The following is a 27113-nucleotide window of genomic DNA, read 5'->3' as shown; positions in this document are numbered from 1 at the left end:
CTCAACTGCTTCTCCACTACTCGAGCGCGTTGCACCGTTGTGCCCTCTGGGGTCGCTCATACCGCGTCTCCGCCGAGGCCCCCGGTGAAGTCACCGGTGTGCACTGGGCGTTGGTCGTCGCCGCAATCCGTCGACCACCAGAAGGGATCCAGGCAAGGCTAATTTTAGCCTCAATGCCCCACGTTGGGCGCCAAGAACTGTTGCTGGCAGATAACTGCCTGAGGCCAAGCAACAGCGGGGGGGTCCGTCGCCTGGTGTGCCGCGCCAATAAACACACCAGGGTGGAGAAGCAAACCAAGTTTATTTGAGATCTCAAAGCGGTGCAGGGAGATTGACTCAGATCAAGCACACCTAAAACAAGCAGTCTGTTCCTTTATATCCATGAGAACTTTTCTCACTGACTAGCAATCCCCCGTTTCCCCTCCCTCTTCTCCTTCCTCCCCCTGTAGCAATTACGTAAGCGCAGGTGCATTAAGTAATCTTGGCCGTGGCAGCTCATTAGTAAGTTTTCCTTCTGCAAGTTATCTTGTCCTTCTGCTAAAGGTGCACAGGCCTCATTATTTCTGCTTTAGACCAGTTAGAACTGTTGCAACTGATAACGGCTGTTACACCTGGCCTTTTAGGTCAATTAAAGTTTAAACATGGAGGGACTTTTGTCTGCTGAGGCCTAAAACCAGGAAGGCTCCATACTCTTGTGGCCTTCCACCCTCCTGAGTTACGTAGGGTTATGCTTAGTGACACCAACAATATTAGCGTTCCATGAAGGTACTTCCCTAGGATGTACTAAGACATGAAATGAAAGTATCTTGATTTTGACAAGTTTCCTGTCTGCATATGCCAAATGTTTACTTCCATAAATGTAAGGTGTCATGGTTTACTTAACATAAGTGAATAGGATTATGGTATAGGTCAGTTTAGGCTACATCATTGTAACCATATTTGTGCTTAATATTGTTGGTGCTTAATGAGTGTGTGTGTGTGTGTGTGTGTGTGTGCGCACGCACGTGCATGCACACTAACCAGCATATATTGGTCAACAAGAGAAAGTTAACTATTAATATAATTTTAATCTGTAGGTTAAAAAAATACCAGTGTAAAGCAAAATTAATTTTTAAATTGCAAATTCTGGATTTATCTCTCTATTCACTTTTCCCCTCTCTAATAATCATGTTGAGCGTTCTACATCTGGAGACTCCCCATACATTTTAGAGGGTGGGGTCAGCTTGATCCAGTGGATAAAATATTTGACTGGGAGAGACAAGACCTGAGTTCTAGTCCCAGTTATGCCTCTGATCTGCTTGGACAAGTTGGTTCTGTCTCTGTGGCCCTGTTTCCCACATTTGCCTGTCTTATCTGCTTACACTGTAAGGGCCACATTTTTAAAGGTATTTTGGCATCTAAGGATGGAGATAGGCAACTAATGGGACTTTCAGAAGAGCCAATCTCCATCTTTAGATGCCTAAATACCTTTAAAAATCTACCTTGGAGTAAGAACTGTCTCTCGTATAGTTTTTGTATAGTGTACTGGTCTCAGTTGGAATCCCTAGGTGCTACTGTAACAAAAATAATAATGAAAGGTAAAATATTTAGGCGCAGAGTATTATATCCAGTGTTACCAAGTGACTAGAGGGAGGTTCTGTGTTGTGTCCTCCAAATGGTCTTAAAGATTATTAAAGTTTTAGAGTGATAAAAAGTCATTGATAATATTAAGATAGGAAGCAAGTGAATACTTCCTGAGGAAACAGCATATTATAATAATTAGGGAAGTGGGCAAGTGACAAAGGGTATTCTGTGTCTCAAGCATGCATATAGACCTAATGAAAGAGAATATATATTTAATAGAGTACAGCTGCAGGAAAAAATTAAGAAAGGGACATAAAGGAAAAAGTCAGTGGTGATGGAGTCACCGTGTATGCATTATGTAAAAAAGCAAATGATGTTCTAAGATATATAACTAAGGCAACTGCATTTAACTCAGAGACAATGACTGAATTAGAAAATACTTCATTTGAAATGTTATGGAGACATTGAATTTGCTTCATAAAGGAAATTAAAATCTTAGACTCTAACTTTATTTTGGGGGTGACATGTGGAAAAGGCTGAAGAAGCTGTATATAGCTAAGTTCGAAAAGAGGAGAACATTCAGAAGTAACATACAAATATATTTATGTGGCAACCACACAGCAATCTGTGAATGAACTTTGTTTACCTTAGTAAAATTTATGCGCAAGGACTAAACATAAGGAGACTTAGGGTATGAATCCACAAAAGTACTTTGGAGCCTATGTCCCATTTTGGGGGAACTTAAGTCCTGTTTTTAGGTATCACCATGATCCATAAAACTCTCACTCGCCTGCGTCCTAACCTGTAGGTGCCTAAACTCCCTCAGCTTCTGGGCATGTGGGTGCACAGAGACATATCTCCTTCCTGAGTATGCCTCATGATAGGTGTCTGGATGCCTAAGCCTCAGAGAAATTCACGTTTGGCAGCCTAAGCTGTGTGTGTGAATGGGGTTGATTCCAGTTGGTGGCCCCTGAGCATGTCTACTGAATTGAACCACTCAGGAAAGTTCACACAAAATCATCAGAGGGAGGAGGACCTCTCTTATAAACTTTATGCTCAGTCAGGATGTGGGAGACCCCCATTTCAGGTCCCCTTCTCTTCCAGGGGAGAAGGGATTTGAATGGGGATCTGTCACCTCTCAGGTGAGTGCCATGGCCACTAGGCTATGGAATAGTCTGACATGGGAGTCCCTCAATCTCTTTTATTGAAGTTATTCCATTTTAATTAAACAATGGGATACTTAAAAATTAATTAGGCCAGAGAAAGAGTTAGAATGTCTCAATAGTCTAGTGTTTAGGGTAGTCATCTGAGAGGTAGCAGATCCCTCTTCAGATCCTTCGGGGGGACTTGAATTGGGGTCTCCCACATTCTGGGTGAGTACCTTATCCAATAGGCTAAAGGTTTAAGGAAGGTCCCCCAGTTGGTTTGTTGCACACTGATTTCCCCCAGTTTGTGGATCACTAGCAAAGCAAGGTGCTTTCATGTAGCCCAAACTTAGGTATCTTTATCTGAGAGAGGAATAGAGTTTACAACACGCCTTTCTGGTCAGCATTTCCTGTTGGCTAGCTTAGGCTTCCAGTCCTAGTGTGCTGACTGTATGGACTACATTCTTATGTACCGGTCTCTCCTTTGTCATTGTATCGGGAGCCTACGCACCTAACTCAGGCTTTGTGGATCAGTGTTAGTCCTGAGATTTTCTAGGTGCCACAACACTGAGCGTTGCAATGCCCAGGTCCTTGCATGGATCCCATATGTGGAGAGTGGATGTTGAGAAGAGATTTTTAGTTCAGAGAATAATTGGGGTATGGAATGGGTTGATAGAGGCTATAACTGAGGATCAAATAATTTAATTGTGGAATGGATGAATATCTAGAAACTTGGAGCATTTCTGAATAAACCTGCATATAGGTGGCTGTGATAACACAGCTCACTATAAAACCCTAAAAATATCTGTGCTATCCCTAGAGCTTCATGTTCTTGGATATTTAGTTCCAGAGGGTGAAGCTTCCTCAGACAGCTGGTATATTGCCCCTGAGTCAAATATAAGTTGCCTGCTCACTGGGTTTGACATGGGCTATATGTATTTATATAACATGACAAGTGTTGAGCTTATTGTTTAGCATGATTGCCTTTTTATAATTGTTGATTTCACTAGTCATACCTACCTAAATCCTGGAGTCCTTACTGAGGCACAAATCTTGAAATTTGCCATGAGAAGGCCTTAAGGATTTGGCTTGATACAAGGGCATGATTCAATTAATCCAAAGTGAGAAATACTTAGGAGTAGTAAAAATCCAGCTAACTGGAGTGTTGGATTGACTTAACGTTGACTCCAGGCTCTCTGACCCTCTGCACATAGCATAAATCAGGAGAATTCTGTAATGACATACGCTTTTGGGCATGTGGTTATAGGGAAAGGTAAAATCATGAACTATTTGAATTTAGGCCTTGTCTACACTACAGGGGAAATTTAATCTAAGCTATGCAATTTGGGTTACGTGAATAGTGTAACTCAAATTGATGTTGCTTAGACCTACTTACTATGGGGTCCACACTACGCGATGTTGATGGGAGATGCTCTCTCGTCGACTCCCCTTACTCTTCTTGATCCGATGGAGTACAGGAGTCGATGGGAGAGTGATCTGCTCTAGATCTTCACCAGACCCGCTAAATCAACTGCCGATGCATCGATTGCCACTTGTCGATTCCCCAGTAAGTGTAGACAAGTCCTTAGTAACTTTATTGGATACCTACAGAGTCAGAGCCTTTACTTTCCAATCCTTTTCATAATGCTTGTTATATATATAAAATAAAATAATATTCTTGGCTGCATAGTCACCAGACACCTTGCTAAGACACAACAAGGTGCAGATGAATGCTAGGGTGGGATTATGTTGTATGAAAGAACCCAGCTCTGTAATGTGGGATTTCATTTAAACAATGGCTTACTGATGATTAAAAAGACATATTACACAATAGTTCAATTTATCCTAAGTAAATGATCAATGAGGGAAGCAGTGATCTGCTTCTGTTTAAGGCTCCCTCTGTGTTGCTTTATCCTGAGGAAGCAAGATCTGGTTTGGTGGTCCCCCAGGCCTCCACAAAAATATAGGCTGGAACAAGGGCTCTGTTTGTTCAATACTGAAAGTGCCATTTTCCAGCCATCAGCTGATGGGGAAAGAAATGGCTACTACATTTTTTTTAATATAATGCATTTAGATGCAATGCCAATGGAAGGGCTCTGTCACGAGGCAGGGCTTCTCCTCAGCTTGTCAAGGACTCACTTTTTTAGGCAGTTTTATTGTCCAAACTTAAACAGTTCCTCAACTCTCCTTTTAGATATCAGACTTTTGTTGCCTCCCCTCCCGGGGGAGTCTGAGGGTCCAGCTTTTTTCGTGTTCTGTGGCTTTGTCTCTCATTCGGTCACTCTTTGACCCCTTATAGCTCCAGGTGCAGCCCCATCCCCTAAATTAGCCAACTGGGAGCACTTGTTCTGGCACAGGGATACTGGACCTCCTTCAGTTTATGGGGCCAGCCTCCCTGTGACGGGTCCTTATTGACTTCAATTGACTTTCAGGCAGTCAGCAACTTCCTTATAATTTTCCCACTCATTCTTGTGTCTTTCACTTCACTCTTCTGCCCACAGTTTGAAGGAACTGAGGCTGGAAGCAGGAGCTTCAACTATTCTAAAAATCCTGATTTTTTTTCCTGTTCCTCTTCCTTTCCCTCACTTTAATTTCTGCTTTCATCTAAATTTCATCTTATTTTAAAAATAAGTAATAAAGTGCTACAAAAGAAAGCTATAGTAAATCAATCTTTGCTGAAATTTAAGACACTGTTTCCTTTAGAAAATATAGTACAGAATGGAATAATTTGTTTCTACATTACTTGTCAATTGTAGTGTGCTTTAAAAACTCTTCTTTTCCTGGCAGGATTTGAAATCTAGCAATCAACGAGATGAAATTGCAGCAGCACGTGCTTCTCTGAAGGAAAATTCGTCTCTTCTACATTCAATTTGTTCAGCTTGTTTGGAACATTCAGATGTTGCATCCCTTATAGCCAGCAAGGACTCAATTTGCAATGAAATACAGAGCGCTCTCAATGTCATTTCTAATGCTTCTCAAGGAATTAGAAATCAAAAGGTTCATCCTACGTCTCATTCAGCTATGCTAGGAAGTGCACTTGATGAGCTTGAGGTAGGTATATACGTAAACATGTATGAACTGGAGAATGAATTAATTTATTTTAAATGAAGGTAGTGCTTGCTAAAGTGACATTGGAAGCATTAGAAACTGAAGTTCTGTTTATTCAGTGTGGATAATATTAATGCAAACTTTCCCATAAGGTGCATCAACCCTGATCTTGGTGGGACCACTTCCCGCAGATAAGGTGGTGGTTAGGTCTCCAAGCCTGTTTAGTTTCTGGATTCTCTAACACTACCAAAAAGGGTGCTAATTAGTTCTTGTTGAGTTGCTGATGGAAGGGATGGACACACACAGGACAGAAACTGGAATAAGCCCATTTTATAAATGCCACTAACCAGTTATCAGGTGAAAACAATTTTGGTTATCAGTGGCCTGAGCTGGATTTCAACCAGTGTGTTGGAATAAAAGATTCTGTCCTAATGCCGTCACATATGATTCACATAATTGAAGTTTAGGATTTGAATTATGCTCTTTTTCTGTCATCATCATTTATGTGATAACCAGTGACAAAGTGGTTAAATTAATTTCTTTTATTGGACCAACTTCTGTTGGTGAAAGAGACATGCTTTTGAGCCACACAGAGATCATCCTGGGACCAACACAGCTACAACAATGCTGCAAACTGTTTAATAAACAGACATGTCATTCATATGTTTTAGACAAAAATTGTGTTTGTTTTCAGCAGTTAAGAATATATTTGAGGAAAGTCGCATCTTTCTCTTCTCCCAAACAAGTCTTAATCATCTGAGTGAGGTTTCTCCTTTGCAAGTGTGACTCTGACCTGATCTATTTGACATTAGGAGACCAGAGTTCTAGTTCCGGCTCTGCCACTGGTCTGCTGATTGATGTTGGACAAGTCCCTTCTCCTCTTTGTGCCTCAGTATACCTAAATTGGGCGTGATGATACTGACTTCCTTTGTAAAACACTTTGAGATCTACTGATGCAAATGCTATATAAGAGCGAGGTATAATAGTAATAATGTTGTTAGTATTCCTTCTGGTGCTTGAATTTACCCTCTGCACACTCTTTCCCTCTAGTAAAGAGTCACTAGCTCTGCATTATGAGCTTGATCTTGCAAGGTGCCCTCAATTCCCATAATGTTAACAGGAGTGCTCCAACTTGCACAGTTTGGCTCTAATTCTGCAGTCAGAATGACAAGAACACTGTTCTATGTTATTTTGTCATCAGGAGATAGGAATGACTTCTGAATGGGTGACAGACCCTTCCTGTCTAACACTGAAGTATCCCAGCACCACTGTATGCCTGAGTTCTGCTGGTCCGGTGAGCTGCATTAGAGAGATGCTGCATAATATAGGAGAATGGCTTTAACAGTAGAGGCAGCAGAATGATCTGACTAATAATGTCACTAGGTGCCATTGAACCACGCAGTATGTCTTGGAAGTAATTGCCCTCCCTTTAGCCTTTTCTGTACTGGGGAAATTTTAAAAAATATTTCCCACCATTATTACTATTAAGCTACATCTATACTATCCGCTAGTGATGTGATTCCCCTGCTCGTATACACATGCCTGGGGGAGTTCTCATTGAACTAACATGAGGATGCATATATGAGCAATGGAATCACACCCCTAGCTCATTGTGTAGCTGTAATCTTAGTTGAGCTGCTAATACTGGTGAAAGACCTAATGTAGACAAGGCTTATTTGGCTGGACCATGCTAAATTAATCTGTTCTTCAGCAGGCATAACTGATTTAGTGCTAAAAATACTGGAAATTACCAGTTTGCCTAAACTGGGCTCCCAATGTTGCTAATACTGATTCAGCAAAACCAGTGTTATATCGTTGATGGTAATGTTTTTTTCCCCCTAAAATTCTCTAGTGAAGACAAGCTGTATATGCAAATATGTATATGACATCACACAATCTCTATTGACTATGTGAAATCCATATCATGTTTCAGTTTTACTGTTTACTGTTACTACATCTGTTGTTTTTTAAAACATAGAGAACAATGGTAATTGTTACAAGACCAGAAATCCTCCTTTTTATTGAATTTATTTTCAGTTAGAAATATAAGAATATAGAAGCTCAAACTACTGTTTTCATTTATTTGTATATATATATATTTTTACTGACCACAAATGGGAGCTGAGGCTATATGAGCTAGATAAAGCAAAATAAATTGAGAATTTGCCATTTTTAATGATTTTACAAATTTAAGGGTTGCGCTTTATTTACAGAACGTTGAGTATGGTAAGAAACCAAAGTAACCTCTGCTCTGTCTTGCTCTTGCAAATACAGTGCTGTGAAACAAATTGATGTAGTAAATAATCTGTTGGAAGGCAAACCTCATTAAATTTTATCATGTGGAAATGTATCAAGGAGTTTACACAACAAGTACTATCCAAGAGTTTTGCAATATCTTTCACCCTTACATGCAACTGGCAGTCTGAAAGTAAATAGAGATTTAGTTGAGCAAAACACAAGTAGAATTAGAACATTGTACCTCCTAAATTCTTGTGTATCAAGAATTCCACAATAAACACCATAGAATTCCTATGACATTCATAATTAAACATAGACTAATAATGTTTAATTCTTAATAATTACTAGGGTTGTCAAGTGATTAAAAAAATTAATAAAAATGAATGAATCGTGCTGTTAACAGTAGAATACCACCTATTTTAAATATCTTTGGATATGTACTAAATTTTCAAGTATATTAATTTCAATTACAACACAGAATACATAGTGTACAGTGCTCACTTTATATTTATTTTTATTACAAATATTTGCAGCGTAAAAACCAAAAACAAGTATTTTCCAATTCAACTCATACAAGTACTTTAGTGCAATCTCTTTATCGTGAAAATTGGTCTTACAAAATGTAGAATTGTGTACAAACCCCCCTGCATTTAAAAATAAAACAATGTAAAAAATTAGTGTCTACAAGTCCACTCAGTCCTACATCTTGGTTAGCTAATCACTCAGACAAACAAGGTTGGTTACAATTTGCAGGAGATAATGCTGCCTGCTTCTTATTTACGTCACCTGAAAATGAGAACAGGTATTTGCGTAGCACTGTTGTGGCTGACGTTGCCACACACTTACGTGCCAGATGCGTTAAAGATTCATATATCCCTTCATGCGTCAACCACCATGCCGGAGAACATGTGTCCATGATGACGGGTTCTGCTCGATAATGATCCAAAGCAGTACGGACCAACACATGTTCATTTTCATTATCTGAGTCAGATGCCACAAGCAGATGGTTGATTTTCTTGTTTGGTGATTCGGCTCTGTAGTTTCTGCATCAGAGTGTTTCTCTTTTAAGACTTCTGAAAGCATGCTGCACACCTCATCCCTCTCAGATTTTGGAAGGCACTTCAGATTCTTAAACCTTGGGTCGAGTGCTGTAGCTATTTTTAGAAATCTCACATTGGTACCTATGCAGTTTGTTAAACTTGCTATGAAAGTGTTCTTAAAACGAACATGTGCTGGGTCATCATTCCAGACTGCTATAGCATGAAATATATGCAGAATGTGGGTAAAACAGAGCAGGAGACATACAATTATCCCTCCAAGGAGTACAGTCACAAATTTAATTGATAAATTATTTTTTTAATGAGAATCTGTATGGAAGCATGTCCTCTGGAATGGTGACCAAAGCATGAAGGGGCATACAAATGTTTAGCATATCTGGTATTTAAATACCTTGCAACACCAGCTACAAGAGTGCCATGCAAATGCTTATTCTCACTTTCAGGTGACATCGTAAGTAAGAAGCAGGGAGCAGTATCTCCCATCAATGTAAACAAACTTGTTTGTCTTAGTGATTGGCAGAATAAGTAGGACAGAGTGGACTTGTAGGCTCTAAAGTTTTACATTGTTTTGTTTTTGAGTACAGTTATGTAACCAAAAAAAAAAAATCTGCATTTGTAAGTTACACTTTCACTCTAAAGAGATTGCACTTCAGTAATAATATGAGGTGAATTGAAAAATACTTCCTTTTGTTTATCATTTTTACAGTGCATATATTTGTAATAAAAAAAATAAAGTGAGCAGTGTGAACTTTGTACTCTTTGTTGTAATTAAAATTAATATTGAAAATATAGAAGAACATCTAAAAATATTGAATAAATTTCAATTGGTATTCTATTGTTGTAAGTGCAATTAATCATGGTTAATTTTTCTGAGTTAATTGCATGAGATAACTGCAATTAATTGACAGTCCTAATAATTACATGTTGAAAACTGTATTAAAAGAACATGCAGGGCCAGATTCTTCAATGCCTTCTCAGGGCCTTTGCATCACCAGAGTGTAGGGGAGCTCACAGCTGTTGCAGAGCCACTATGTCTGTTTCCTGAGCCAGCCTTGTCACCCACCACCTGTCCTCAGCATATATGGTGTGTCGAGAGTGCAATGCAACTGGCATGGAATACCTCAGAAACCACACCTAAGTGAGAAAAATTAGAGAAGCCCAAAGGCTGCTTGAATGTACATCAGGGCTCAGGATGGCACAAATTTGCTCAGAACCTCAGGGTGCTGTCGCCAGCTTTCACATTGCTCCAGTCTTTCTTTTGCATGGAACAGAAGCTCAATGAAGCAGAGAATTTGGGCCTAACCATCTAATTTAAATACTCATTTTCTTTTGAAACTTGTTTTGCTTACTGCTCACTGCATTAATTCAGTAGCAGAAAAAGACATTCAGGCAAGACACATTAGCAAATCTGTACTGTAGCTGCTCAATCGGTCTACTTTTGTAGGTTCTGGTTTGTTTATGTTGACTCTTCTACCTGCCACCAACTCTGAATTGATCAAGGTAAAAACAGTCCATTATGTATCCTTTGTCTTACACCTGCCTGGGAAATATTGCTTGTTCTTTTGAGCTTCTCTACACTGTGGAAGAAAGCATACATATCTGATTAAATTATTGGAAGAATTAAAACCACAACCAGAATCCTTTGAGTGAGTCACTTCTTTTGTTTAGTATCGGGGGGTAGCGATGTTAGTCTGTATCCACAAAAACAACAAGGATTCCAGTGGCACCTTAAAGGACTAACAGCTTTATTTGGGCATAAGCTTTCGTGGGTAAAAACTCCCACTTCTTCAGATGCATCCCAATATTTCAGTCCTTGATTTATAAGTGAATGTTGTAGCCATTCATTCATGTATGATACGGATCATCCGATCATTTAGATATCGTTACATAACCGGAACGTAAGAGGTCTGCTATGAGAAGGAATCCCTTCTGTTTCCCCCATACTTTGAAGTTGCTTCTCTATGAGCATTTGGCTCTATTGGTTTACTCTGTGAGCATGTTGTCAGGCCATTCTGCAGCTTAGCCTCTGTCAATGCACTGGAGAAAGTAGCAATGCCAGCAGTAGCAATGTTCTCTCTGTGTCTAGCCATCCCAGGTCTGAAGCCCATTTAGGAGTCAGGATGTTATAGGAGGAGAGATATTGCAGTTGGCAGACAAACACCTGGAACCAGTATCTGCAAACCACTCCATGGGGTGGTACCTCCCTGAAACTGTTTAGTTTGTATTAACTGTTTAGTTTCAGTGATTGACTTCAATCACCTCCCAGAGTATTTAATTCCTGTGGGAGCTGTGGTAGCCCCTCCTGCATGGAGTAGAACACAATCATAAATAAACCATTCACACACAGCGTAATACAATATGGTCCCTAAATACATTGCATGCGATTGTATTATCTGACACAGTGGGCACCCAACATTCCCCTAAAGACAGTAGGAGACGTGGGTGCTTATTACTCCTGAAAATCAGGTCACTTTTATTTAAGTGCCTTGGTTTAGGCACTGAAGTTTGAAAAATATTTACATTACTTATTATAATCAAGAAAATGATCAAATAGCATAGAAGCAGTATTGTCAGAAGTGCCATGTCATAAACTCTATGTTGCGAAGAATTAACTACACCTCCCTTGACTATATCACACTACGTTTTTTCATAAATACAAAAGTACTTCTCCAGTTTAAACACCTTTGCCTTCTTGAGGCCTCTGTGGAATTGTACATTTGCATGCACAAACGATATAAGGAAACTGCAGCACTCAACGAGATTAGTTTCTATTTTTGACTTTTTGTCATCTTTTGGCTATGGTGGTGCTGACTGTTATCCATACTTAGAAGAGCCATAGAAGATTTGCACTTAGTTGAATAAATGCTTTGAATACTTAGGATACTTGAGAGCTTCTTTATCTTGACCACATTTCTGGATTCTGGATTTAAAGGTTAATTTTATACAATAACTCCTTACAGCTCTTTTGGTAAACAGTAGCTTTTATCAAAAGTTAGTTTAGACTTATTAACTTTCAGAGAAATATGTTTTTATAAATGTAGAGATAGATAAATTAAGTAGACCAATATGCCATAGTCTCTCTGAACTGTTATTTCAGTGTTACTGCACCTAGCTGTACTATTTTAAAATTACTATATCAAGTTATAGTGATAATATAGTATTTATCTCTCAGTAGAGCAAAAGAGCAAAAGCACAGAAACAAGAGAAGAGGACATGAAAAAAAATTTAGCAGAAATTCCTTACCAGCAAGTGCTTTCTCCTGCATCCTTCTCCAAATGTATCATAATCTAGTGAACTGGCATATGCTAGTTTTGCAGATAGATCATCATCAATTCATTGTGGCTGTATTTATGAGCCAGCACCTATATGTTGGTGGGGATCACAGCAGTATCATTTCACAGAGAGAAAGTAACAGAGTGAAAACTCAGACCAGAACTAGTAAATTATTGCTCATTACTTTTATTGACAAGAATAACTCCATCTGGCTGGCAAATTGTTAACAGGATTGTGAAGTTTTCTCATCAAAAATAGTACTAGCTAATGTGGGGCTGTCTCCTCTGAAAATTAATCATCCCCTACCCCATGTACCCACATATTATATACACTTCTTTACCCATGTACATTAACATGCAGCTTTTGCTAGTTGCAATATTTACTATTTTCCATTTGACATGTGGCATAATCACACCCACAGGTTTGCACAGCTCAAGATGCTTGGCAAGAAGTAGAAAGGTTTATGAGTTTCCACTTGCTTAAAGTTCTTTGGTGTTTTCATGGCAAATAAGGTAGCTATCTGTTCAGAGGACTTAATGATTTATTACAAAATTTGGAACAGTTCTGCTGTTCAACATTTAGTTGGAGAGTTCTTGATTTAGTTCTGTTGCAAAATTTTCTAGACAATATTGGAGGCCGTGACTGAAGTTTCTGAGTGAAATTGTGGCCCAATGAAGTTAATGAGAGTTTTTCCATTGATTTTAGTGGAGTCACGATTTCAGCCCCATGTGCCTATTCTGTTGTAAAGGTATTGTGGTTAAGAGCAGGTGCAGTATTGAGGAGACTGGGGCATCCACTGAGAATAGTCCAGGAGACTTGACAGTATTGTGCAAAAGAAAAATAAAGTGCCAGTAAAATTATTCACATTAGAGAAATTTTAAAACAACAAAATGGCAGATTAAGTTCACCCTCCAAAATACAGTACATAAAACAAACAGAGCTTCTCCCATCAAATAACTAGCTTAATAGTTTGCAGGCCAGAAGTCTTCCTATTTGCTTTCTGTATCTGTATAGGAAGAGAGGGAAAGCTTTGTTATTTAAAGGCACCCATTGTCCCAGCCATGCAGTAAGAAAGACAATACACCAGGGATATGGTTAAGTTAGGTTTATTAGCTTTATTAACTCACCTGGGTAATATTAGGTAATAAGTTGTACAGCACAGGTCTAGTCATTCCTTAATTGTTTCCACTATTTGGGAAGGCTGCCTTCAGCCCTCCCCTTCCAGTTCCAACCAGTTGCTGGGCTCCTACTGCCCTCCCCTTGTTTGAGGGATAAGGGGAGGGGGAGGGGGGCAACTTATCTCCTTGCAATATCAGACATAGGGAGCCACAATCATGCTTCCTTAGAGGATGCTTTCCCCTAAGTCTACTTGCAATTCTGGTTTATCAGGTAACCAAATCCTCTGTGGAATGAGTACTTGCACTGGACACCTGCCAAAAGGTCCCAACAATTAGCTTGGCTGACTTGAAGGAGCCACTAAACCCTTTCTTCCCACTGTCTACACACAACCCCCTGCACTCAAGGTTGCTTACTCTCCCCCTTAACATAGATCACTTCATCAATCATTTGCAGGCCAGAGGTCTTCCTATTTGCTAGCTATACCTCATTGGGAAGGGGGAAAAGCTTTGTGATTTAAAGGCACCAGACCTTTTTCTCACTCTCACAGTAGATCACTGTGTTCCAAGGCTAGTCAGTCTTCCTCACTTCTCTAATACTTAGCTCACTTAGAAAACAAGAGAGGAGTGTTGGATTCCACTAATCTAGCAATCCCTACTAGAGGGGAGATATGGGCTTCTCCTATTCTCACTTCCTTTAAGAGGGGCTAAAGTAGTGTTTCCCAACCTGGAAGGAAGGCTCCCAGACTAACGAAGGTAGGGTTCTCTGAATTATTCAAAAGGTAGTGCAAATGTTGCACTAGCAAAATGGCTATTTGTATTTCACAATTGAATGGTTCAGTATATATTGGTTGGAAATCAACTATTTGTTATAAGTGAATTACCTCTGTTAATAAATCAATAAATACTTAAACATTATTTACTAATTGTGTATGCAATTTGCAAAACCCTTATTAGTATGCTAGTTATCAAAGTATAAGCTTTTTCCTTTCTCTCTCATGCTGTGGTGGACATTGCCTACATAAGCAATCAGCGTAATTATATCCTAGGTAAAGCAATGATTAAACATCTGTGATGCAGAAAAACATAGATCTCACTTCTGAAAACTGTTTAGGTGCTGCTTTTTAATTTTTTCATTCACATGGTCTGTAGGGGTAACTGCTGAAAGGTTAGTTTTCCCTGCATTTTAGGGTCCCTCATGATACTTCTTACCATATAAGTTCAATTAGTTCGATTTCCTCAAAAATAGAATGATACTTAACTGTTGTCACTGCATTAAATATAGCTGATTTTTGATTAATCAGAGAATCATAGGACTGGAAGGAACCTTGAGAGGTCCAGTTCTCTGCACTTAAGGCAGGACTAAGTATTATCTAGACCATCCCTGACAGGTTTTTGTCTAACTCGCTCTTAAAAATTCCAATAATGGAGGTTCCACAACCTCCCTAGATAATTTATTCCAGTGCTTAACAACCCTGACAGGAAGTTTTTCTGATGTCCACCTTTAACCGCCCTTGCTGCAATTTAAGCTCCCAGAGATTAAGGATAACAATTGTTCTCTCTTGTCCTTGTTACAACCTTTTATGTACTTGAAAACTGTTATCATGTCCCCCCTCAGTCTTCTCTTCTCCAAACTAAATAAACCAATTTTTTCAATCTTCCCTTATAGGCCACGTTTTCTAGACCTTAAATAATTGTTGTTCTCCTCTGGACTTTCTCCAATTTGTCCATAACTTTCCTGAAATGTGGCATCCAGAACTGGACTTAGTACTCCAGTTGAGGCCTAATCAGTGTGGAGTGCTGCATTCTCACTTTGGATTGCAGCAAAGATGCTGACTGGCAATTCAGATTGTCTGTTAGAGTGGTCTGGGGCATTTGTGAGGTTAGGAGAGGTTTTTCAGAAGTTTATATGTAGTTTATAAAAGTTTATAAAACTCTTGTGTTCATGTGGGTATGACTGAGTGAGTAAATGGATACTACATTTGTATCCACATTAGCAATAAACCAAGACAGCAAAGCAGAATGCTAAAACCCATGACAATTCTGATCTTGAAAATAACCTCTTTAAATCTCAGCTTTTGTCACAAACATCTCAACTACGAAAAAGCACAGATCCCTACAAAAAAAATAATTAAATCACAAGAACATGCATCTTTGGGAACTTGCAGAGGCTTGACATCCACGGGGATGTCCAGTACCTCTGAGCTACTCTCTACATTTTCTCCCATGACTCTTAATTTGCTGCTTGCTCCTATGACAAACTCTCCCAACTCCAATGTAGTAGCTGGGTTTACAGTTTGGAACATGCATAAAATCAGGGCCAGCTCCAGGCACCAGTGCGCCAAGCGTGTGCTTGGGGCGGCATGCCACGGGGAGCGTTCTGCCAGTTGCCGGAAGGGTGGCAGGCGGCTCCGGTGGACCTCCTGCAGGCGTGCCTGCGGAGGGTCTGCTGGTCCTGCTGCGCTGGTGGAGCATCTGCAGGCACGCCTGCGGGAGGTCCACCAGAGCCGCGGGACCAGCGGACCCTTCGCAGGCACGCCTGCGGGAGGTCCACTGGAGCCGCGGGACTGGCGAGCGGCAGAGCACTCCCCGCGGTGTGCTGCCATGCTTGGGGCAGCAAAATGGCTAGAGCCGGCCCTGCATATAATATTAATGTTGTCAGTGTTCTATGAAGGGAAATTCCTGCAGCTTTAGAAAGAAATTATACCATGAAGAACAGCACACATACAAAATGGGAAATGACTGCCTAGGAAGGAGTACTGTGGAAAGGGATCTGGAGATCTCAGTGGGTGAAAACAAGGTAAATATGACTCAACAATGTAACATTGTGGCAAGAAAAAAAAAGCAAACGTCATTCTGGGATGTATTAGCTGGAGTGTCGTATGCAAGACATGAGAAATAATTCTTCCACTCTACTCCACATTTTTGTTCAACACATTTCCCACAGCATAGAAATAGTGTAACATTCCTAATATTCGTTAAGCAATAAACCTCAAGCTCAAATATCATGCTCTAGTACTCTCAAGTTGCTCGAGAACTTTGTGCCAATTCAGCTTTATCCCTTATTATTCATTAGCAGATATGAAATTTACTGAGCATGACCCCTCCATAACCTCACTACAAAAAATAACTTGTTTAAAAGAGGTAGTGCTTTCTGCAAGTCCTACAGGCTGCACTTTTCAGAGCCGTGGTATGTAGTTTATGTTCTGCTCTCCACCTGGAAGTGAGAGCACATCACCTCAAAGTCCTCAAATATTCATTGGTGTCCTGTTCATTTCAAGGGTGCTAGGTTGCACAGATCAGAATCACAGGTAGGGTGTGTATACAGAGGCAGATCAAAGCTAACTTGCATTTTTGTATATTTAAGCAACAGAGGAGCTCTTTTCCTCACCTCTCCGTCCCATGATATCATCACAGTAGCTTCAAAAATTTCAGAGAACCATTATCCCCCAAACACAGATACAGACACAGAGATGGAAATTCTGAATGTTGATTTTAATGTTTGGAATTACTATCACTATTAGACTATCAATATTTGCAACAGTTGAAGTGAAGACCAAATATTCAAAACCATCAAAAAGTGGTTACTGCTATTGTATAGTTTCTCAGAATAGAGCGTAGAAAGTTACAACATCTGAAGCTAGATTTAACAATTTGTTTCAGTAGGTGACAGGATACAATGATGAATGGGATGATTTCAGTAGGTTTTATATGCATCCAATAGAGGCAACCTTCAGTTAACTTGGAAAGTGCCAATATGTAACTTTAGTTGTTTTTTAAAACCAGTGTCCTTTTGTTTAAATGTACATAATAATATGGACAGGAATGTGTGTACACATATGTGGTAAAGAATAAGACGTAATATTCTAATGATGAGGGAAGATGAATGTTGTGTATCCAATGGCCAAAAATATTCCTAATGAGCTAATTTTCTTCTCAAGTTTTAATTGTCACTGCAGCCCTTAATTATTTCCTAATTAAAAGAGAAAATAGAACTAAAGAGATACATATTGAAAATGTTGATCCTTCAGATGTTAAATTCACACAAACTTCAAAATACTAACTGATCTCAGACAGCTAAGGATATAGTAAACTTAACCTAATTCCATATGTCTGCAATACTCAATCATTTGCAAAGTGCTGTAAAGATGAAAAATTAGTACCTCACAACATGGGATTTTAAAGAGATCATGAGCTCAGTAAGCAACAGCCAAGGGACATAAATGTACATTGTAACAGTTATGATAGAGTCTTGTTTGCTGCATGTAGTTATAGTGGGCAAATGATATCACCTTCTATAGATAAGGTTGCATACTCTTCTTCTTATAATACTCTTTCCACAATCTCAGAAACTTCAAAATCCACCAGTTGGACTTCAAACTTCTATGTTTGTCCTGTACTGAAGGAAATTCCTTTGGAAAGAATGGGTTAAATGCCTCCAGCAATTTTAATCTTTTAAGAAAGAGGAAGAAAAATAAAAATCTCATTTTTTATTTTAGTAAAAATTCTAAGCATGTTTAAAAAGCCGATAGTAAGAATGAGTATGTTCTGAAAAGTTAGGAAAAAATTAATCATGATAAATTTGACAAAACTATACCTTACTAAAATACATCTTTGATTTTCTCCCTTCTCTCTCATTGCTAGAGCTCTCTTCCTACACTCTTCCATATGTTAGACTGCTAAGGCAGTAATATCACAGACATCTCTTGAGCAGTTGGCCTACCTTTACTAAAACAAAGTCACAGGTGCTTTCTTTCCTGAGGGTTAAATTTAAAAAAAATGTATTCATCCTTCCATGAACTAGGAAAGGATATTCTCAAAGCCGTAATAAATAAATAAATAAATAAATAAATAAATCAAGTTTCACACCAAGGGTTTCAACATCTTGCCTGGTTCAGTCTAGGCACATGAAGTTTAATTCATCTAGCATCCACATCCAGTATGCCTGTAGCTTTCAGCATTTCAATTGACTGCATAACAATTCTAGTACATGGTTCTCAATTTCCCAGTCTGACCATCTTGGTTTGGGTTGATACGTTAACAGCTCTAATTCACAGACTTCAGCCTTACTAGCACATAAGGCTCTCACTCTTTCAGAACCACCTGATTTAACAAACTCAGGAAAGCTGTTTTTATATGGCCTTTCCCCTCTCCTGATTGGACCAGACTGTGCTTTCCTCACCAAGCCTCACCTGGTTTTTCAGAGTCAAATCAAGACAATTAATTTCTCTGTATCCTAGTCATGGCAATCTCAACTAATTACCAAGTATCAGCACTCCAAGCCTGTGGAACTCATTTCATTCCTAATGAGAGTGAAAAGGAACTAGATCAGGAAAATGCTGAAACATAACCAGACAAAGGTGGGGGAGGAGAGTACTACAGTGTGATATTTGAGCTTGAGGTTTATTGCTTAAAGCATATTTGGAGTGTTACACTATTTCTATGCTGTGGGAAATGTGAGTTGAATGCTCACTTTAGTGCAGTGAGAAGAGGAAGACCTAGACTGGTCAGAATTCCAGAGCAGATTAAAAATACATTTGTTTTTAAGGGGATCTGCAAAACAGTTTTAAAAAATATTATACTGGTCATCTTTTAAAAGTTGCATAAAGAGGGCCTAGTGGTTTTTTCTTGCTCTCCCCAGCCCTTATAAATATTTGGAAAATTAAGTCTAGTTTCCCTGGTTTTGCTAGAGGATCTCCTAGCTTTCTAAAAGTAACTCAGCGTTCCCATTTTCAATGAATATGAGAATCGATAACAGACTTCCCTTCTCTAAATCATTCATTAGTTATTGAAGTTAATGAGTTTTAAAATGACTGACTAAACACCTGTCTCCTCTCAATAGTTCACACTTTTATCTTGTGATGCCATCATGTCACTATTTCTCCACTCTTAGAATTCTCCAGTCAAGACAGGACATGAATTTCTAATGTAAAACATAAGCAGAAAAAATGACAATCTTCCATGACTTTGTTAAATATCAAAAAGAAGCCCAATTATCTTTCCCTTTTTATAAGTCACCTTTAAAAGTCTGTAAAAAGTGGACTGACTCATGCTGGATAAGTACAGGAATGACTTCCCCTTTCAAACACATTTGATTAAGGAGCTCAAGCTCTTAATAGGGGTCTGGACGTAATTTCCTTGATTTGGGCTGGAGACCAATTTTACTTACTTTGCCTTCTGCTTCTACTCTTCTCTAGGTTTTTTTTATAGTAGTTCTTTTGTTTTAAACATGTACTCAGTTTACCTTAATGGTAAGAGGCTACCAGCATCGCCAAAAGACTAATATTGAACAAAAATTAGGAATAATAATGCAGGCTAATATTTTGCAGCTTGCCCATTCTGCCTCTTGAAGTGGCAATGCAGCATTTTTGCCCCCACAGAATCACAGAAATGTAGGGCTGGAAAGGACCTTAAGAGGTCCTCTAGTTGACTCCTAGCACACAGACCGAACAAGTCTACTAGACTATCCCGGACAGGTGTTTGTTTAACCTGTTCTTAAAAATATCAAATGAAGGGGATTCTGCACTCAACCTTGGAAGCCAGTTCCAGTGCTTAACTATCTTTACAGTTAAAAGTTTTTGCCTATATCGAACCTAAATCTACCTTGCTTATTACTACTTGTCTTGGGCATGAAGAACAATTGATCACAGTCCTCTCAATAACAGCCTTTAACATATTTGAAGACTTATCAGGGTTCCCTTCCCAAGTCATCTTTTTTCCAGGCTAAACATGCCTAGGTTTTTTAACCTTTTCTCATAAGCCAGGTTTTTCTAAACCTGTTATATATTTTTGGTGGTCTCCTCTGGACTCTCTCTCCAATTTGTCCACATCTTTCCTAAAGTGCGGTGTCCAGAATTGGACACAATACTCCAGCTGGTGCCTCACCAGTGCTGAGTAGAGCTGGGGGACTACCTCTTGTGTCTTGCATTCAGTGTTCCTATTTATATGCCTCAGTGTGATAATAGCCTTTTTTGCAACCGCATCATATTTTTTTGACTCTCATTCAATTTCTGATCCACTAAAACCCCAAGATCCTTTTCAGTAATATTACTGCCCAGCTGTTTATTCCCCATTTTGTAGTTGTGCATTTGATTTTTTTTTCCTTCTTAAGCATGGTAGTTTGCACTTGTCTTTATTGAATTTCATCTTGGCAATTTCAGATCAAATATCCAATTTGTCAAGGTCATTTTTAATTCTAATGCTGTCTTCCAAAGTGCTAGCAAACCCTCCCTGCTTCGTATTATCAGCACATTTTATAAGCATACTCTCCACTCTATTTTCCAAGTCATTAATGAAAATATTGAATAGTACTGAACACCAGACTAATCCCTTCATATCCCTCCTAAGCATTCTTCTCCCCTAGCCCCCTTTGACAGCAAACCATTGGTAACTACTCTTTGAATATGGTCTTTCAGTAAGTTGTGCATCCATCTTACCGAGACCACATTTTCCTAATTTGCTTATGTCAAAAGCATTACTAAAATCCAGAGATATTACATCAGTAGACTAGTAACCTATGTAGTGCTGTTGTGTTCTAAAATCAGCAGAACCCGTTCAAATAATCCAAGATGGCATCTTTCAACTGTGGGCAAGCACTGCTGGCTTCTTTTTTGTATTCAGAGGAGACCCAGATCTCTGAGAGTGCAGTCGTGGGAGCTTTTGAACATCCCCAGGCTTTAAAATGAAAAAAAATCCACTATTTTAAAACCTTGTGCCCAGGGAAAACATTGTAGAAGGATACTAAGTATTAAATAATAGTATTAAAATTACTTATAGTGCCATAAATGTACACAAGCAATTTCTAGCTTTTGAGAGTTTACAATCTAAAGTAGACAAGACAAACACACCATGTGGAGGAACAGTTCAGGAAAGGGGAGGGTAAGGAAATGGAAGACTTATGGCCCTACTGAAAGGAGTTTCAGGGAAGGAATTGAAGGGAGAGAGGAGTTTGGTAGACAAAGGGTGAAATTCTGCTCCATTTAAGTCAATGGCAAAACTTCCAGAGGAAGGATGATCTAGTGGTTAAGGCTTGGCATGAGACTTAGGAGGCTGGATTCAGTACCCTGCTCGGCTACAGACTTCCAATGTGGCCTTGGGCAAGTCGCTTAGTCTCTCTCTGCCTCTGCTTCCCATTTGTAAAATGGGATTTTTAGTACTTCCTTACCTCACAGAGGTTTGGATGAATGCATTAAGTATTGTGTGTGATGTGTTCAGACATCATAGGGATTGGGGTCATATAAGTACCTAGAATATGGTGAAATGCTATTTGAGGGGAGGAAACTAGTAATAATGTAGGAGTGGGAGCACTTTATGATCCAAAAGGTGAAGATGAAGATTGTGAATTTTGATGTCAGTGAAAATATTGAGGGACAAGGTAGGTCTAGTTAGAGTGGTGGAAAGGAAAGATGCCTTGAGCATCATTATTTTGTATATAGTTGAATGGCAAAATAGTGGTAAGAGGGAAGATTGGAAAATAGAATGTTACAATTAGCCAGGCAAGAGCTGACCAAATCATGGACATTTTTTCTAATTTTTTTCTAGAGTTTAATCATATTGGATCCACTTACAATGAATGAAGAAAAAATAAGGCCATCACTAGAGAAACGTTTGGAGGGGATTATCAGTGGGGCAGCACTGTTAGCTGACTCTTCCTGCACGCGTGACTTTCATCGAGAACAAATAATCGCAGAGTGCAACGCCATCCGCCAAGCTCTCCAAGATCTTCTGTCTGAATACATGAATAATGTAAGTGACCAGTTTCTTTCCTGTTGTTTTTTGTGTATGCTTCAAAGCACATTTTCTACATTGCCATGCATTATGTATAATCAGTCTGGTAATCACCGGTGCCTTTTGACCTTTTACTGTAGTTTTAATAATGTAGGCTACTTATGTATTTATTAGAGTGCCAAAAGTAGTAGTTCTCATGCATGTATGTGGTACACAAGGCTGGGTAACATTTTTTGGATGAATAGTTTATTCATCAAAAAATGCAGTTTCAGGTAGACTGAAACTACTTGCGAAATTGGGTTTATTCAGTGAATAGTTGGCCTGCACTCCCTCCCCCTTCCCAAATTGACGTTTTCTAAACACAATGTTTGACTTTCCATTTTGAAATGACATTTTGTTTAGAATTTTACCCCCCCCGTACATTTAAAACAAAGGAGAGAGAGAGTAAAAAACACTTGACAATGAAAGAAAATGAATAAAACAAAATAAAATCCTGTTTCATGTTGACCTGAAACAATTTCTCTCCCCTGAGATTTCTTGGTTTAGCCACTGCAATGAAAAATCAGTATTGCTCAGCTCCATTGGTACGCTAAGGGAAAGCCAACTATTCATCTTCAAAATGAACAAGATTTATCCTGTCCCAGGCAAACTGTGAAATATCTTATATCACAAATGGAGGGATATGTAGATTACTTTATCTGTGCTGTAGGTGTCACAGAGATACTATGTTTCTTTGAATGCTGGGGACTTTCTTTATAATTTTACTTCCTGGTTGTCTCTTAGAATTTGAGGACTGAGACTCTAGGATTTTATACTTATTTCTACAACATGCAGCAAATTTTATAAAGTTTTGTTTTGCTTTAAAATCTGACTAATCCATTTCCATGTAGTCTTAACATAAACATTCAGGCAGTCGTAACTGATCAGTATAAGAACAACAAGCTGTACACGTTGAGATCCTTTAAATGCAAAATTGTAGGGCATGGAATGTTGAGGAAATCCAGAAATCTGATTGCCCAGCATGCTTTATAATGTGTCTGTGGCAAATCTTTGAAAAAGTGATAGTTTTTATAACTTTTTTAAAAAAATTGATTTTTAGCTCTGAGTAACTAGTTTGATACATAGCTAAGTGCGCTGCCAGACACAAAAAATAAAGTTGGTAGGACGGATACCATTAATATGGGGACAGTGCATTAACATCATGGGTTTCTTCTGGAAACAACATAATCATTTTCAGTAGACACACTGATCTTATCTAAAGCTACTTTGAGATGATGCATCTGACACAGTCCATTGAGGGGGATGATTGTTTCTCCTTATGGGAGCTGAAATTGTTTTCTTCTTTGTAGGTACTGCTGGTTGACATATGCAAGACCATTCTGTGGGGTGTGTGTGTGTGTGTGTGTGTTTAACCTCAGGATAATAAAATGGAGAACTTTAAGAAAATCTTTGTATTCCCAGGTGTGTATCAGTCTCACAGAGATTATATCTGCTGATCCCTTCCTCTAGTCATTTATTATAGTTACAGAAAATCTACAGCAATCTTAAATTAATGTCTGTGAACTCAGCTTGATATTTCAGGCCTGAAGTCTATAAAGATACTTTTAGTTCTGATTCTTTTCACCGTCAGCATTAATTTGTCTGAATCTACAACGAACCGTTAGCCTCTCTGGCAATACTTTCTGAACATGAGTAAGAAATATATTTCTTTCTTCAGCTCAATTTGAACTATAATCATTGTAAAATGCACAAAAGATTTAAAGTAATCTTAAAACATTTGTGATCCCTCTTAAAAATAGCTTAGAGTTAATTTGTGACTTATTGTAGATAATTCTTCAGTGAGTTGTTTAAATATAAAAAGATAAAAAAAATTCTGTCAGTGTTTTATTATTCTTTTCAACATTATTGCAGAAATTATGTTGAGGCCTGTTGTTACTGGATGTGATGATAGAAGCACCCTTTTATTCAAATTATTAAGGTCACTTTTGTCTGTTCTCACATACTAAATGCAAAGAAAGGGCCCCAGTGTGGCAAGGAGCTCTGGGTGAATAGATTTGTGTGCCTGTGCAGAGCCCAACTGATTTCTGACACTTTGATTTCAGTAGGGCTTTATGGCAGAAGGACCTGGCATTGCAGATATCATTGCTGGACAGGGGCTTGTTTCTGTAAAGTTTGCTGCAGAATTGTATTATAAAAATGACATCTTGTGTAGCACTGTAAATCCTACAGAAGTAATGCCTATATTTTTCCACAAGAAGGAAGAATTTTGTACAGTTTAATCACAACTTAAAAAAAAAAGGCAGAGGCAATTCTGCTGCAAGCGGGAAAATTAATTAACTGATTAGAATGAAAGACACACATCTTTCAATCTATTGTACTTACCTTTATTTCCCAATATTCAAGTTGAAATCCCTTTACTTTCTTGCAAGATGTCTTTTTATTTTGATTGCAGAATTTGAAAAGCTGCCTTCATTCTTCTTGTTCTGATGCCATTATATTCCATTTCTTAGAACTAATCCATACTCTGCATCTATCTTTGGAGCTATTTCACCTTAATGGAGCTATTTCAATAAAAATGCCCAATTTTTATATATTGTGTTAAAAGTTTCTATTCTTCTTTGAGTGACGTCCCTGTGGGTGCTCCACTTTAGGTATTTAATGCACCTGCGCTTGTAATTGGAGATTTGTGGTAGCAGTGCCTGGTTGGGTCATACATGCACAGTCCCCATCTCGCACCGCCTCAGGCTGCTAACTGGCATTGTGTGACCAACCCCACCTCAGTTCCTTCTCTATCTCCCTTGGCTATGAGTCAGAGCATTCAGCAGCACCTCAGAGCTTAGTTAGCATAGCATACCCTTGTTAATTCTAGTTTTGTTATATAGTTAACTCCTTTCATTCACTTGTCCCCATTTATTAAAACAAACCCAAACAAACAAAAAAACCCACCTTGTTTCCTGACTAGAAATAGGTTTTCATTGAACCGTTACTCCTGGTTTTTCTCTTAGGGTAGGATGAAACTCTGCCCTCAGGGGCATGCCTCATTCTCTCAGCTTTAAACATTGCCTCACCTGTAGGTTATCAATCTCAGTGTGTTTGCTGCTTAGGCAAGCCACATGTGCCTCAAAAGTGCCCTCACTGTCACAAACTGACAGCCTGGACCAGGAAAGCCACAGACTTGCAGTTTAAACTGCTGATCGTGGAGAAGTCTCTCTGGTCGGCGTCTGAACCAGAAGCATGGACATCCCCATGACACAGTTCACCGACTGCAGCCTCTTCTTTGTCTGTGACTCACGCGACAGGCCACTGAACTAAAAAGGTGGCTAAGAAGCATACACTGTCGATGTTCCCCAGACCAAGAGACCTTGTCAGTACCATCGGCACTGACGAGCTTCACAGCCAAGATAGTGGGACCTTCTGGTATCGTGGGTAGCATGAAAGCTAAAGACTCCAAGAGAGCTAGCCCCAATGCATGCACCAAGGGGAAACAGAAACCCCATGCGTTGGCACTAGCGGAGCCATCCCAACACTCTGCCCCAGGCACGTCAAAACAACTGCAGCCTATATTGCCACCTCTTGTCAGCATAGTGCAATTGACAGGTGCACCCATAAAGACAACAGCTCCACAGCAGCCGGTACCCACCATTACCACATCAATGGCACCAAGGCTGTTGGCACCAAAACAATTATTCCTTCCCAGAGACCTCATGGTGTCCTTGATACCCAACTTTCCCATTCTCAGCAGTGAGATCACCACAGCACTGTCGGTACCGAGCTGCCCCACCACTCCACCGCCATCTGCTCCTCCTTTTTGGAGCAATGATGAGGATGAGGGAGAGACATACCCTCGCACCACTCTTCCGCCACCCATGAAATGATCAAACTGCCCCCCCCACAAGGGGTACTATACAGGGGCCAAAGAACAGCAGTGGTATGGGCACCCATGGATGGCACTTATGTCCTTCCCTCCACAGTGGCAGTACTGAGCCCATGGGTGGCATATCCTGCACACTATCTCAAACCTCTTAGCCCACTCAGGGAGGGTATACAGTAGTCACCTGTGCCGCTGGTACCAGGAACATCTGAGCCCCCTGAAGAGATGACGGGAGAACAAAGAAATCTCTGATCAGGATTTGAACCAACAACTCATTTTTCTTCATCATCCCTGGACAACACCATGCCCCCTCCTCACAATGTGCAGGTGACTTTAGACATTTCCAGGATTTCTATAGGAGAGTTTCAGATTCCCTTGACATCTCACTGGAGGAAATACAGGAGACACAATATAAGCTCGTTGACATCCTGCAAACATCAGCATAATCTAAAATCACTTTACCCATGAATGATGGAATCATGGAACCTGTCAAACACATCTGGCAGAACCCTGCAACAATTATTCCAACCTAAAGTGGAGAACCCACAGGGGGACACATCTCAAAGAACTTCAGTTACTGCACCAGGTGAGAAGTAACACTCTCTTCTTGGCTGTGCACATCATTTTTTAAATTTTGATTTGAACATCAATTTCAGTTGATCTGTGTGTGAGCTTAAAGTGTTGTTGGTGTCACTCTGGCATAACCCTAGGTAACTCGGGAGGGTGGTAGACCACAAGTGTCAATGAAGCCCTCCTGTTGTAGGCCTCAATAAACCACTGTTCCTCCATGTTAAACACTTTGTGTAACCTAGTGTAACCTAATATGTTAAAAGCTGTAAAATGTAATGTCAGCAGTTAGTTTTCTGATCGTAACAGCCAGTTCCTTGCTGTAACACACTGGAGCTAAATTGAAGCAAGTTTCAAGGCCGCTTTTAAATACAGCATACATGTCTCTGTAGCAAAAAGGGGAAAAGGGAGGAAAAAAACAAAAAAAATGTGTAAAAAAAATGCTGCAGCTAAACAAAAAAGGAAAAAAAACCTGGGAATTATTAGTCAGCAAAAAAAGTTCTCATGG

General features: G+C 39.4%; 1 protein-coding gene across 8 annotated transcripts in view; it reads left to right on the top strand.

Moving 5' to 3' along the window:
- The window catches only part of CTNNA3 (catenin alpha 3), a 941808-nt gene that overhangs the window by 198995 nt on the left and 715700 nt on the right, over window positions 1-27113 (top strand). For 7 of the 8 annotated variants that reach the window (XR_007775063.1, XR_007775060.1, XR_007775061.1 and 4 more), the window contains exons 6-7: window positions 5496-5759; window positions 21982-22185. Coding sequence is in view for 3 of the 8 variants with exons in the window: in XM_050958306.1 (XP_050814263.1) it covers window positions 5496-5759; window positions 21982-22185 (468 nt within the window). In the remaining 5 variants the exon portion in view is untranslated. Of the gene's footprint in view, window positions 1-5495; window positions 5760-14092; window positions 14197-21981; window positions 22186-27113 lie in introns of those variants that run through there. The other variant, XM_050958307.1, reaches the window with a different exon arrangement.

The sequence above is a fragment of the Gopherus flavomarginatus genome, chromosome 6 (genome assembly GCF_025201925.1).
Source record: "Gopherus flavomarginatus isolate rGopFla2 chromosome 6, rGopFla2.mat.asm, whole genome shotgun sequence".
Lineage (NCBI taxonomy): Eukaryota > Metazoa > Chordata > Testudines > Testudinidae > Gopherus > Gopherus flavomarginatus.
Note: the sequence above shows the minus strand (reverse complement) of the source record. Positions and strands in the feature narration are given on the sequence as shown.